The sequence below is a fragment of the Phodopus roborovskii genome, unplaced genomic scaffold, assembly GCF_943737965.1.
Source record: "Phodopus roborovskii unplaced genomic scaffold, PHOROB, whole genome shotgun sequence".
In the NCBI taxonomy this organism is placed as follows: Eukaryota; Metazoa; Chordata; class Mammalia; order Rodentia; family Cricetidae; genus Phodopus; species Phodopus roborovskii.
In genome coordinates this window covers 6361774-6375629 of record NW_026125546.1, presented here as the reverse complement: position 1 = coordinate 6375629, position 13856 = coordinate 6361774, and the positions used below count along the sequence as shown (strand labels likewise).

At 37.5% G+C, this 13856-nt stretch overlaps 1 protein-coding gene across 3 annotated transcripts in view; it reads left to right on the top strand.

Annotated features, from left to right (window-relative positions):
* The window catches only part of Ankib1 (ankyrin repeat and IBR domain containing 1), a 101198-nt gene that overhangs the window by 14205 nt on the left and 73137 nt on the right, over positions 1 to 13856 (top strand). For all 3 annotated transcript variants that reach the window (XM_051177201.1, XM_051177198.1, XM_051177200.1), the window contains exon 2: positions 12932 to 13193. In XM_051177201.1, coding sequence (XP_051033158.1) covers positions 13006 to 13193 — 188 coding nt within the window. In that variant the 5' untranslated portion in view covers positions 12932 to 13005. The remainder of the gene's footprint in view (positions 1 to 12931; positions 13194 to 13856) is intronic.

Sequence of the window (13856 nt, the reverse complement as noted above, 5' to 3'; positions counted from 1 at the left end):
ACCCAGTAGGAGCTCAGAATCACCCATAACTTCAGTTCTAGAGCTCATGACATTGCATGTAAGTCATGCATGGGCACTTACACAGGTAAAACACCTATACATGGAAAATAGAAATGAACAGGACATTCAGTGGTGGACAAAATATGTTCTAAAAAAGATAATATAAATCATTTTGTGGTGAAGCAATTGTATTTTTATATATTTAGCATTACAAAGGAACTCATTCTTTGATTTTGTAAACTTTAATTCTATATGTATATTATTATTGAAGGTAAGTTAGGCAGTAAGTAATTAAGGTCTCTGTAATATAAATTTGGAGTTATAATGTACTTCTAAAAAATTTTAAGCATTTATTTATTTTTTTTCAATGAAAACAAACATTTATAGAAAATATTTGGGAATTTGGGCATTGTTCTTTCCAAACTACTTCCTGCTGGTAAGGGGCGCTGTCATGGGGGATTCTAAGAAGATGCAGAAATCCTGGCTGTAGTCCATAAGGCTGCTTTGTCCAGCTGTTTTGAATGTAGAATCACCTGGTACTCTGTTTCAGACTCTGTCTGGCTTGATCAAACCACATTAGTCTGGAAGGAATCCACATCTTTTCATTTTTCTGTGGAGACAAAAATAGAAATCCTTTTCCCCAGTAACTTGTCCTTGAACTTAAATTTTGGAGTCAAAGCATTTTTTTTATTTAATTTATTATTTTACATGTCGATCCCAGTTCCCCCTCCCTCCCTCCTTCACTCCCTTTTACCCTCTCTGTCCTCTCACATGCACTCTAACCACCCTCCCCTCCCATCCCCCCACCCCAATTCCATATGTAGGGGAATGCCATCCAGTTGGGGTCATGTAGATCTGACAGGTCATGTGAAGTAGGGACTAGGGCTTCTCTCCTGTCTCTAGGTTAAGGCAGTTATTCCTCCATGGGGGATGTGTTCACAAGGTCCTTTTGTGCACCAGGGATACACCCTGGCTCCATTGTCTGAGGTCCCTTAGACTGCTCAGTCCTTCTGGCTGAGACCCATATCCAGGGGGGCCTGAGTCAGTCCCATGCTGGCTTCCCATCCATCAGTCTGGCCCGTTAGCTCCTCCTTGTTCAGGTAAGCTGTCTCTATGTGTTTCTGCTGCCTGGTCTTGTCCTCTCCATCTGCATCTGGGTTCTAGTTCGACTCAGTGTTTATGTATGGGTGTTTGATCCTGTTTCCAACAGGCATTAGTTGAGGGCTCCATGGAGAAGTTAGTTGATGATCTCACTCTCCGGGAAGGGCATTTATGATAGCCTTTCCACTGAAGCTCAAATTGTTAGTTGGCAGCAGTCTTGTAGTTCTCTAGACCTTTCTTTGTGTTCAATTTTATCTTCAAACCAATATTGGCTCCCTCTTTTATGTTCTCTCTCTCTCTCTCTCTCTTTCCTGTCTTCTATTCCTAACCAGGCTCAATCTTCCTGGTCGCACATGTTTTCCTTTCTTCCTCCTCATTTTCTCCTACTTCTCTCTCCATTCACTGCCCCCCTACTTGCCCTGAGCTCTGGGGGACTTGTCCCTTCCTGGTTCTGTGAGGGACTTTATATGAATCTCTTAGAGTACATCTTGTATCCTAGTTGCTCTGGTGGTGTGAATTATAGGCTGGTGATCCTTTGCTCTAGGTCTAAAATCCATATATGAGTGAGTACATACTGTGTTCCTCTTTTTGTGACTGGGTTACCTCATTCAGGATGGTTTCTTCAAGTGCCATCCACTTGCCTGCGAATTTCAAGATACCATTATTTTTTTCTGCAGAGTAGTATTCCATTGTGTAGATGTGCCACATCTTCATTATCCATTCTTCAATTGAGGGGCATCTAGGTTGCTTCCAGGTTCTTGCTATTACAAATAGTGCTGCTATAAACATAGTTAACAGATGTCTTTGTTGCATGGATGTGAATCCTTTGGGTATATGCCTAAGAGGGGGATTGCTGGGTCCTGTGGTAAACTAATTCCCATTTTCCTGAGGAACCACCATACTGATTTCCAAAATGGCTGTATGAGTCTGCACTCCCACCAGCAGTGGAGGAGTGTTCCCGTTTTTCCACATACTTCAAAATATTAAAATTTTTTAAAATTTGAAAAGATTTGACTACAAATTCCTAAACTTTGATATGTAGTGTTTATTTTTACCTATTTCTTTAATTGATTATATGATGGATTTAAGGTTAGGAAAAGGTGGCTAAGGGGATAGCTCAGCGGTAAAGTGCTTACATAGCAGGGGTTGAGATGCTAAGCACCCTCTCCCCCAAAGAGTTCATAGGAAGTCTAGTAATTTAGTTTTCTTTTTCTTACATAGATATTTTATCTTTGTCTAAAATGTTATCAGTTTGAGTCCTTGGCTTCCCTGATCCTCAAACAAACACTCCAGTTGAACATTGATGATGATTTTAATTTGGGGAATGTGTGGGTTCTGAGACAGGGTTTCTCAGTGTGTAGCCCTGGTTGTCCTGGAACTCACTCTGTAGCCCAGGTTACCCTCAAACTCACAGAGATCCACCCACCTCTGCTTCCCAAGTGCTGGGATTAAAGCCGTGCACCACCAGTGTTAAAAATAAGAACAAGAGAATATTAAAAAATATGAAAACAAACAATGCTGAATCGTCAGGAATGCTAAAGTTACCAAAATCAAACCCTTTGCTGACAGCACTGTAAGCATTAGAGCCTGAAATATTTGTCAGTATATTTAGTTCCAAATTTAGAGTTTGAAAAATAATAAGCAGGGAAAATAAAAGAGAATAAAGAATATTTTGAATATCTGAAAAGTCAATTTACAAAAACTGAGTAGTACTTTAGAAAAATTTCAGTTTCTGAATTTGCTCACGAGCAAGGCTGTGATCCTTTGAAACAATTACGCATTAATAGGGAATGGAAAAGAGGGATGTTTTATACAGTACTTATATCCAAAGCTTGCAGTTTCCACTTGTGGACATTATGCCATTTTCTGTGTTCATTATCAGTTTGGCAGAAAGCATTGGTCAGCTGCTGCCTTGTGCAGCGTTTTGTTTCCTTCCCTTTCTAATTACATCCTTTATACACTGTGAAAGCTATGTCAGTCTAAAAGGTACCTTGAAGGAGCCAGCATATGTTAGATTATCTCCTTTCCCTGCTTACTTAGGGAATAAACACAATCAACTTTTTAATTACTACTCTGATAATGCTGTTGTGTTTATGTAGTCATTTTGTTTTGAATGCTACCATAATATGATATGAACAGCAAAGTTAATTCCAGTTCTACAGTGCATATTATAGGGAAGTTATTTTTTTCTTTAAAGGACTTTTCTTAATTCAGGTCATTTTCATAATGCTTTCTAAATACTGGGAAATTTTACTGTAGACTCTTTGGAGCACATAAACTTCTAGAAAGCTAATAAGAATGGAGCTACATTTGATTATAACCTAATATGCAGTTTGGCAAGCTAAACTTCACCCTTTACATTTAGCAGTATTTCCAATTCAGACTTTTTTACTCACTGCTTCTTGCTATTTGCTTACCAACTCTTATGTTCCTTCTGTTCCTACCTGTTCCTGCAGTTAAACAGGAAAGATCTGTAGGGGGGGGGGGAAATGAAAATAATAAAATTGAAAAAGAAGTTCCCTTTAACAGTCTATACCCAGTAAGCCTAACTACCCATTGTACATCATTTTGATATAGAACACAGATGATGGTTTTTTTTAGGATTCATTTTCTTTTTTAAAGAGAATAAGTAATAATTTCTTTGAAAGTAGCAACTAACAACCAATTACTTGAAAATCCTAGTAATAGAAAAATCACTGAGTATCTATCTACTGTGTGTCAAACATTAAAATACACACTCTGAGAGACAATAGTTAAGAGTATTTGGTGCTCTTAGAGAACCAGAGCACAGTGGTCTTGAACATCCCAGAACATGATGATGTCCTTCCTGTCATGCTGGTAAGGAAATTGAGGTACAGAGAGAAGTAATTTACAGCAGAATTAGAAATATCCTTTTCTGCACCCCTGCCACCAAACCAGGCATCAGCAAACTATGGTCCATTCTGTTGACCTGTTTTTATGTTTTTGATATGGTGGGGTTCAAATTTTGCTGTGATGGAACACCATGACCAAATCAATTTGGGGAAGAAGGCTTACATATCCTGAATCACAGTTCATAGAGGGATGTCAAGACAGGAACTCAAACTGAGAAGGAACCTGGAGGCAGAAGCAGATGCAGAGGCGATGGAGGGATGCTGTATTGCTCAGCTTGTTTTCTTATAGAAGCCTGGGCCACCAGCCCAGCCTGGATGGTATCACCCACAATAGACTGGCCCTCCCACATCAATCACTAATTAAGAACATGATCTGTAGGCTTGCCTACAGCCAGTACATCTCATCATAAATTTTTACTGGCACAGCTTGCTGTGTAGCTGAAGCTGGCCTTGAACGTCTGACCCTCTGGCTTTTACCTTTATTCTGGAATTAGGACATGTGCCACTGTGCTCAGCCTCAGCCTGTCTTATTAGAACACAACCATGTCCATTTTAAAGAGGTCTTTCTTATGGCTTTCGGACAGTAATGCAACAGTTTAGATTTGTAACATATACATGGCTCCAAAACCCACATTTATTCCTCTTTGTAGAAACAAAATATACTGACCCCTACCTTAAAACCTTATCAAGTGAATTCCCTATATGCTACCAAACCAAATTATTAAACATCAATAAGCCAAGAATGTTTAAGAGCTAGTAGTGTTCAGTTTAGAAGAAAAGTCTGAGATGATTTAAAGGCCATATATGCCTACAGTTGTTGTACTTCGTTTTAAAAAAGCCATGTGTGTGAGTACTTCAATTTTCTTTTAAAGAAATGTACAACTATCTTATTTTAATTCTGATGAATACAGGTTAACATTTCAGTGGTACAAATGCGACATTTAAACTATACCTTCCCCCCACCCCGAGACAAGGTTTCTCTGTATTGCTTTGGAACCTGTCCTGGAACTTGCTCTTTAGACCGGGCTGGAGTCAAACTCACAGAGATCCGCCTGCCTCTGCCTCCCAAATGCTGGGACTAAAGGCATGCGCCACCACCAACTGGCTCTAACTATACTTTTACTTGTGGTAATTGCTGTTGATCCCTGTCTTCTGTCAAGTTGGTAGTTCTCTGTGATGGTCTCTATTTTCTCTAAGAGAAAGTCTTCTCTGCAGAGAGTGGGTAGATAACACTTATCCTGGACAGGTGGATCTTAAAAAAATAAAAAGAGAAAGTATCAAGAACTTGTAGTGAATAAAATTTATTTTAATTTTAAAATTCATGGTCTTTTTAAACTTTGATGTAGGAACAACCAGTACCTCATTAAATGACCAGCATTGTTGACATCAATATGAAATGTGACAGTAATAAGCACTTTTTGGAGAAGATGAATTTTATTATTTTTATACTTACACATATATGTCTTTGTGTATGTGCTATGAATGTAGGTGCCTATGGAGGCCAGAAAGGGGCATTAGATACCTTGGAGCTGGAGTTACAGATGGTTATGAGCCATGTGATATGGATGCCTGGAACCAGTGAGTGCTCTTGACTGCAAGCCATCTCTTCAGTGCCTGAAAATTTATTTTTATTTATTTTATTTATGTTTATATATTAGTATATGCTATATGTGGCTGCTCGAGAAGACTAGAAGAGGGATCCTTTGTTGCTAGAGTTATAAGTAACTAATTCAGATCCTCTGGAAGAGCAGCAAGTGCTCTTAACCACTGAGCCATCTCTCAAGTATTTTCAATATTTTAAAGATGTCTATGGTTGTCAGGTGGTGGTGGCGCACACCTTTAATCCAAGCACTCAGGAGGCAGAGGCAGGCAGATCTCTGAGTTTGATGCCAGCCTCGTCTACAGAGCGAGTTCCAGGATAGACTCCAAAGCTACATAGAGAAATCCTGTCTAGAATAACAAATTTAAAAAGATATCTGCTATAGAAATTAGTCATATAAAATGAGACATGAATATTAAAAAGTTTTATGATTTAACTGTATTTCATTTTACTTCTTTAATATTGATAAATTTTATGCTATTAATATATTTCCAAATAGAGAAATAGCATGTACATGGAGAGAGATTATTTTGTATTGATTATTTTTATAAAATATCAAACTTTACATACTTTGTCAGGTTTAATTTTAAAATGGCATTCTAAAATTTTTCTAGATGTGAAAACCAAGGGTTTTTTTTTTTTATTTTCTATGTAGTTTTTATTAACTATTTTCTTTTTTTATTTAATTTATTATTTTACATGTCAATCCCAGTTCCCTCTCCCTCCCTCCCTTTTACCCTTTCTGCCCTCTCACATGTACCCTAACCACCCTCCTCTCCCATCCCCCCACCCCAATTCCATGTGTAGGGCAATGCCATCCAGGTGGAGTTATGTAGATCTGTCAGATCATTTGAAGTAGGGACTAGGGCTTCTCTCCTGTCTCTAGGTTAAGGCAGTTATCCCTCCATGGGGAATATGTTCGCAAGGTCTTTTTATGCACCAAGGATACATCCTGGTTCCACTATCTGAGGTCCCTTAGACTATCTGAGGTCCCTTAGAGTTGAGGGCTCCATGATGGTGGATAAGTTAGTTGTTGATCTCACTATCCGGAAAGGGCATTTATGGTAGCCTTTCCATGGATGCTCAAATTGTTAGTTGGCAGCAGTCTTGTAGTTCTCTAGACCTTTCTTTGTGTTCAATTTTATCTTCAAACCAATATTGGCTCCCTCTTTTATGTTCTCTCTCTCTCTCTCTCTCTCTCTCTCTCTCTCTCTCTCTCTCTCTCTCTCTCTCTCTCTCTCCCTGTCTTCTATTCCTAACCAGGCTCAATCTTCCTGGTCGCACATGTTTTCCTTTCTTCCTCCTCATTTTCTCCTACTTCTCTCTCCATTCACTGCCCCCCCCCACTTCCCCTGTGCTCTGGGGGACTTGTCCCTTCCCACTTCTGTGAGGGACCATATATGAATCTCTTAGAATAAACCTTGTATCCTAGTTCCTCTGGTGGTGTGAATTATAGGCTGGTGATCCTTTGCTCTAGGTCTAAAATCCATATATGAGTGAGTACATACTATGTTCCTCTTTTTGTGACTGGGTTACCTCATTCAGGATGGTTTCTTCAAGTGCCATCCACTTGCCTGCGAATTTCAAGAAACTATTATTTTTTTTTCTGCAGAGTAGTATTCCATTGTGTAGATGTGCCACATCTTCATTAACCATTCTTCAATTGAGGGGCATCTAGGTTGCTTCCAGGTTCTTGCTATTACAAATAGTGCTGCTATGAACATAGTTGAACAGATGTCTTTGTTGCATGGATGTGGATCATTCAACTACAAACTAGTTCTATTCTTTGTTTTTTTTTTTTTTAATTTAAATTTGAAACAAACTTGTTTTACATGTCAATTCCAGTTCTACACCCTCCTGTCTTCCTCTGTTCCCCCCCTTACCAACGCCCAGCCCATCCCCTTTCTGCTCCCCAGGGAGAGTGGGGCCTTCCATAGGAGAACTTCAAAGTCTGTCATATCATTTGGAGCAGGACCTAGGCCTTCCCCCATGTGTCTAGGCTGAGGAAGTATCACTCTATGTGGAATGGGCTTCTAAAATCCATTCGTATACTAGGAATAAATACTGATCAATAAAACTACTTTTAATTCACTATACCATATAGCATCAATCAATCAATGTGTATATGACTTAACTAAAGTACATCTGGCTTCAAGGAAGAGTTGAGAAGGTATATTCAAGTAACCTACCATTTTACATAGTGGACCCCAACATCTGGGACTGAAACCAATCCCCAGAATATGGACTAACATCTATATATATTTTCTTTATATTTACCAGTTTTTCATTTTTGCCTTGCTTTTCCATTTTACAGTCTAGGGCATGGCATTCAGTTCCCATATACCCTTAGTCTCCACTAATCTGTAAATAGTTTTCTCACCTCAATGATGTTAACACTTTTAAAGACTTTTTCACCATTTATATTGTAGAATGTCTCAATTGTTTCTGTTTTCTCATTCAGTTGGATATTAAGCATCTTTTAATGAAAATATTATCTTTTTGGTGTATTAATTCAAATCATATCATGTTATGTTACAGGAGTTGTTAGCGTGGACAAATGGTTAAGGTCTTATCTCCCATAAGTCTCCATTGTAAGTTTACTTTATTCACTTAATATTTTTAGATATATTAGGGAAAATATTTGAATATGTGCTAACATCTTTCTCCTTAATCATCTGCCCACTAACCAACCAAACAAACAAACAAAAAGAAAACTGTGTTGTTGGTACAGAAAGAAATAAAAGGAGTAAAACTATAAGTAATCTAGGTTTTTCAAACTTGTAGGACTAAGAAGTGAATTTAGCAGGATCACAGGATACAAGGACAGTGTGTAAATTGAATTGTATCTCTATGTGCTAAAAGTGAGTGTGGGGTGTTGATGTAAGTCTGTGTATGTAAGCACTCTGGTGCACATGTGGCAGATGTGTGCCCAAGCGGGAGTTTGATGCTGGATGTCTGTCTTGACTGCTCTCCACTCTAGTTTTCAACAAGGCTGCTAGCCAGTGTACTCCAGGAATCTGCTCTGCCTCCCAGAATGTGAGGGTTGTGTATGCACAGCCATTTACATGTATTCTAGGGAATCCTTGCTCAACAGGCATGTTACCAACTGAGCCATTTCCCTAGCCACTGAGCATTTGTTTTCCTTTAAAGTACCATTTATAATAGCACCATCAAAAGAAATGTACTTTAAATCCAGTTTATACATTTCTGTAATATGACATGTTACATAGAAAATCTTACTTAAAGGTTTTAATTCAAACAGTGAATGTTTGCTCCAGGTAATGGCAGCTTTTGACTGTAAAAAAGAACCAGGGCCCATCTGACAAAGTTCCCATCAAGACTTCTGAGGATACTCTGAATGGCATGAACTAATACTTTTAAATGATGTGCTTCTGCAAACTTTTAGGCTTATTGATCAGATTTTAAAAATGAAACAGTCCTGAAAATAACAAAGCCACAGAAAAGCTTTTTGATGCTGTTATGCCTTTCAGCATGAGTAACAGTAATATTTAATGCACATTTAGAGTATTATTGATTTTTTTTTAAAGTTATCTTGTAACTATTTAAAGTATGATACCATTGCTTTGTTAGGGTATGTATATGTGTGTGTGGGGTATACCCCACAATCCATATATATATATATATATATATATATATATATATATATATATCCTTAATATAAATTATTATTCTTGTAGCTCATTTGTTAAAGTAATGTTTTTATATAAGTCAAAGAAATATATAATTATGCAGCATTTTATCAGGGAGCAAGAACAAAACAACTGAAAGTTTTCATACTCCACAATCTACATGATATATTTTATATTTGTAGAAATAAAACTGTACAGTAAGCCGAATGGAGGTCTTATTAAGAATAATGTAAGCCAGGCATAGTGACACACATTTGTACTTTCAGCACTCTGGAGATGGAGCCGAGTCAGGACAATCAGTAGTTCAAGACCAGCATAGGTTTCTTAGTGAGATGCTATCTCAGAACACAGTAACAAAAACAATAAGTTGTCAAATTCTTAGACAATACACAACAAACCAGATTCTTCTACTGAGAATGAGTATGCTACTCTGTACTCTGTTAAACAAAAGAGCAAGATAAAATCTAGACTGTCCCTGAAAAATACCAGAAAAATTTATAATATATGTGAGAAGGTATAGAATGTGGGGGAGAGAATTTGCTTCTTCAACTTGAGATGAGAACATAAAGATACGTATGTGAGGTTGAAATTTGAGCAACTATTTTTGTAAGCAGTATGATCAAATAATGAATTAATATTTATATGCATACACATATATAGACATATATTAAGTAGTTATTTAACAGTGATAATATTCAGGTAACTAGACTGTATTTTCTTTGTGGTTCTGTTTTTAAAGTAAAAGTCTCATGCTCAACCTTACTATGCTGCCTGGTATGCCTTGAATTCCAGTCTCCTGTCTCCACCTCCCAAGGGTTTGTGGGGTTGGGAATCAAACCTGTGACTAGAGCAAAACTGACAGGCACACTAAGTGCTGACCTACGTATGTTCTTAGACCCTGAACTTTGGTTTTGTATGAGGGAAGTCAATATTCATATTCAAAAATTACTGTGAATCAATTTATGGTTTTAAAACTTTAAAAACCAGTAACAGGAACATCAGTAAACAACTAATGTGTGGCCTTACTGAGGATAATGATGAACCAGAAGATATACTTCTATAGTAAGCACATAATTTCTGTCTCTAAAATAGGCTTGGTGATATCTTACCCTGATAGTCAGTTAGTTGGAAGGAGCTTTTAAAACAGTTATGTCTGCATATTTAAATTTACTGAAGGATCCTTATTGCCTAGGTACAGCCCCAGACACTCTGGAATTTAATCTATCCAATGGGATTCTATGAAGTTTCTCTAATCTACTAGGATGTATAGCCACATTTGAGAACCACTATTTTATAAGAAACGTAAAGGTTTTTCCATCATTTAAGTTGTATTATTTTTGAAATTGTTACTGCCTTGTAAAAAAAATTAATTGTACAGCATGAATATTATTTTTCGAGTGATTTTTAAAGCTATGCTGGGTGTCCAACCTATCATTGAATAAAGGGGTAAGGTCCACATCCTTTGCATTTACATTTCTGCCTTCTGCAGTATTACACATTCTCCAAGTCATAAAGTAATTATATCCCTGCCCTGTACAAAAGCTTTTAATTATCAGTCTATTTAGATTAAACTATAAGTTCCTTATCTGTGCCAACTTGTTTTCAGTTTTATCACCTGTTATTCAGTGCTACAGTCTACACGTGATGCATGCTTACCAGCTCTTCCGTAGGACTCTTTTTTATTCCTTTTTATTTATGTTGACCTCTTTGTTGCTAATATTTGTCATAACTCTGCTACCGTGATGAAATATCTGAGAATATGGGGGAAGGGCTTACTTTTCACCAGTTTCAGAGGTTTCAGGGCCCAAAGCATCAGGACCTGTAGTAGCACAGTACGTTCTGATGGGAGCATGTAGTAGAGGAATTCTGTTTAACTCTGGGTCACAGGGAAGCCAAAAGAGAGTGAAGGAGGGGATGAGGTCTCAATGTTTCTCAATCTCATAATTCATTCCTAATAGTTTCACAGTCTAATGACCTAGCAAATGGGTCTTTTGGGGACAGTCACAGCAACAGTAATTGAATAAAATTTAGTATAATAGAACGTTCTGGCATTGAACCCTTTAAACAAGGTCTGTGGTAGATACTTTACATAACTTTCTCTTATGATCTTTATACCTGTGTCTGAGAAATAGTCATTTTCCTTATTGTACAGATGGAACCTGGTAATTTCAGGGGGTAAATAACTTGCTTAATAGTAGTGTTAGCAAATATGACATTTCACATTTCAAATCTATTTTTCATTGTTTTTGCTTTCCCCTCCCTCACCTCACATTGCCCATTTGATGGTCATCATGACTTCTTCCCACATGTAGTATGCACAAACATTTAACGTTTTCAGCCTTGCTTTGGATTCTTTATAGAGGAAATTTCAATGACTTTAAATGAGGATAATCATCTCCATGTCCTCTGTCTGATCAGTTTTATTAGTTTGCTGTGATTATCTAAATATCAATAAATTGTATATTTATATATGTATTTACATTTTAAGTCTTTTTCTGGTAAGTACTTAGCAGTTTCACTTTTCTTGGAATGTAGCTTTTTTGGTTTTTTTTTTTTTTTTTTTTTTTTTTTTTAAGATGTATTTATTAGTATTCCAGTGTTCTTTCTGCATATATCCCTGCAGGTCAGAAGGGGGCACCAGATCTTACTACAGATGGTTGTGAGTCACCATGTGGTTGCTGGGAATCGAACTCAGGACCTCTGGAAGACCAGCTAGTGTTCTTATCTACTGAGGCATCTCTCCAGCCCCCTGAACTGAAGTTCTTAAATGACTAAAACTTTTTGTTCTTTTTAATAACCCACAAATTGACTAAGTAATACCTACATATAACTAATGGGGCTGTGTTTTACTTGGGGTTTTCTAAAGGAACAGGGCTGACAGAATAGTGTGTGTGTGTGTGTGTGTGTGTGTGTGTGTGTGTGTGCGCGTGTGTGCGCGCGCGCGCACGAGTTCATGTTTGTGGTGGTGGGAGGGGGGTGTTACTAGAGTGGCTTACAGGCTGTGATCCTAGTAGCCCAACAGTAGCTTATCTTGTGACCAGAAGGTCAAGTATCCATTAGTTATTCAGTCAGTGAGCCTGGTCAGTGAGTAGTTCCAATCTGGTGCTAGAGTTGTGGAGTATTCCTGGAGAGCTGGTGGTCTTTTATAGAATTCTGATTAAATAGGTTCTAAACCCAGCAGATGAATACCTCAACAGCAGAAAGATGCACTTGCCTGCAAGAGGGAAGATAAGAAGGCAAAAACCAAAAGCTTCCTTCTTTCATGTGCTTTTATGTTAGGGTGGGTCTGCTTACCTCAAATGATTCAGTCAAGAAAATTCCCCACAGGTGTGCCCAGCGCTTGGGTTTTAGTTGATTCTTGATGTCATTAGGTTAACAGCCAAGGTTAGCCCTCATTGAAATATAAGTATATTCAGCCATAAAACTCAGTTCATCTGGTTCCTGCTCAAGTGAAGAGACGAGGTTATGTATGTAGACAACTTTTTAATATAAAGTGCAGCTCTACAGCCTTATAGTCTTTTTATGGGAAAATGTTAAATTATAAAAAGAAGTTAATGTTAAAAAATGTGTCAAACTTGGCAACATGTAATATTGTTTATTCCCTTCATCTGCTTCCCAGATGTTATTAATATTTGTAGTTGTCTCTTTTGGATACTGCTTTGTAGTTACTGTGTTACAGTCTAATTTGATAACTTCTCCTTCATTAGAATGTGAAAAATGTTGTAGAAGTATTCAAGAAGTGGCTGAAGGAAGAGAGTGCCATTGCCTACCAAAATAAAACATGGGAAATACAACCACCAAGTTCCGCAAAGCACTCATCAATGGTGATGAAAACCTGGCTTGCCAAATATATGAAAATAATCCTCAGCTAAAAGAATCCCTTGATCCAAATACATCCTATGGAGAGCCGTATCAACACAACACTCCATTACACTATGCTGCTAGACATGGAATGAATAGAATATTAGGGTAAGTATTACTTTAAGCCCATTACAAGTAATCAGTGGAAAGGAAAATATTTGTGATCCTTGTTTTATGATACTTTTCTTCTGAGTTAAGTTTTCTAAAACTCAGAGTACCCAAATAATTTGGTATGATTGTGATTTAGTATGATCTTCTTAATTATTTCTAAATCAGACCAAAAGTTCTAATAGTGAAGGTAGTTCACACATAGTTGTTACTTTGAAAGTTTTTCTCTGCAAACTGTAATGTGGAAAATAGATTACAGAGGAAGGATGAATAATCTCAAGGTGAGAGTGGACAGTAGCCAAAGGGACCATTGCAGAGCAGAGTATTCTCCAAAGGGTGAAAGTGGTTAACATGATTAGGAATATTTCAAAGACATTTAGCATTAGAAGTGAAAATGAAGACTGGCAACAGTACACTATTAATGAGCACTTCCTCATTATCAGAACTGAAACTTCAGAACTCTGATTACCAGAACTGAGGTCTGAGTCTGTTCTTAGATCTGGGTTATAGGTATGACATCCTGAACTTCCTGGAAGGTCATTAATAGGTAACTGTCTGAACATAAAATTTAAAATTATTAGACAGCTGGAGGCTTTTTGTTTAAAAAGGAAAAAAAGTGACACAAGTGTCCCCTCACCTAAGAATCAATCCAAATGGATCTGT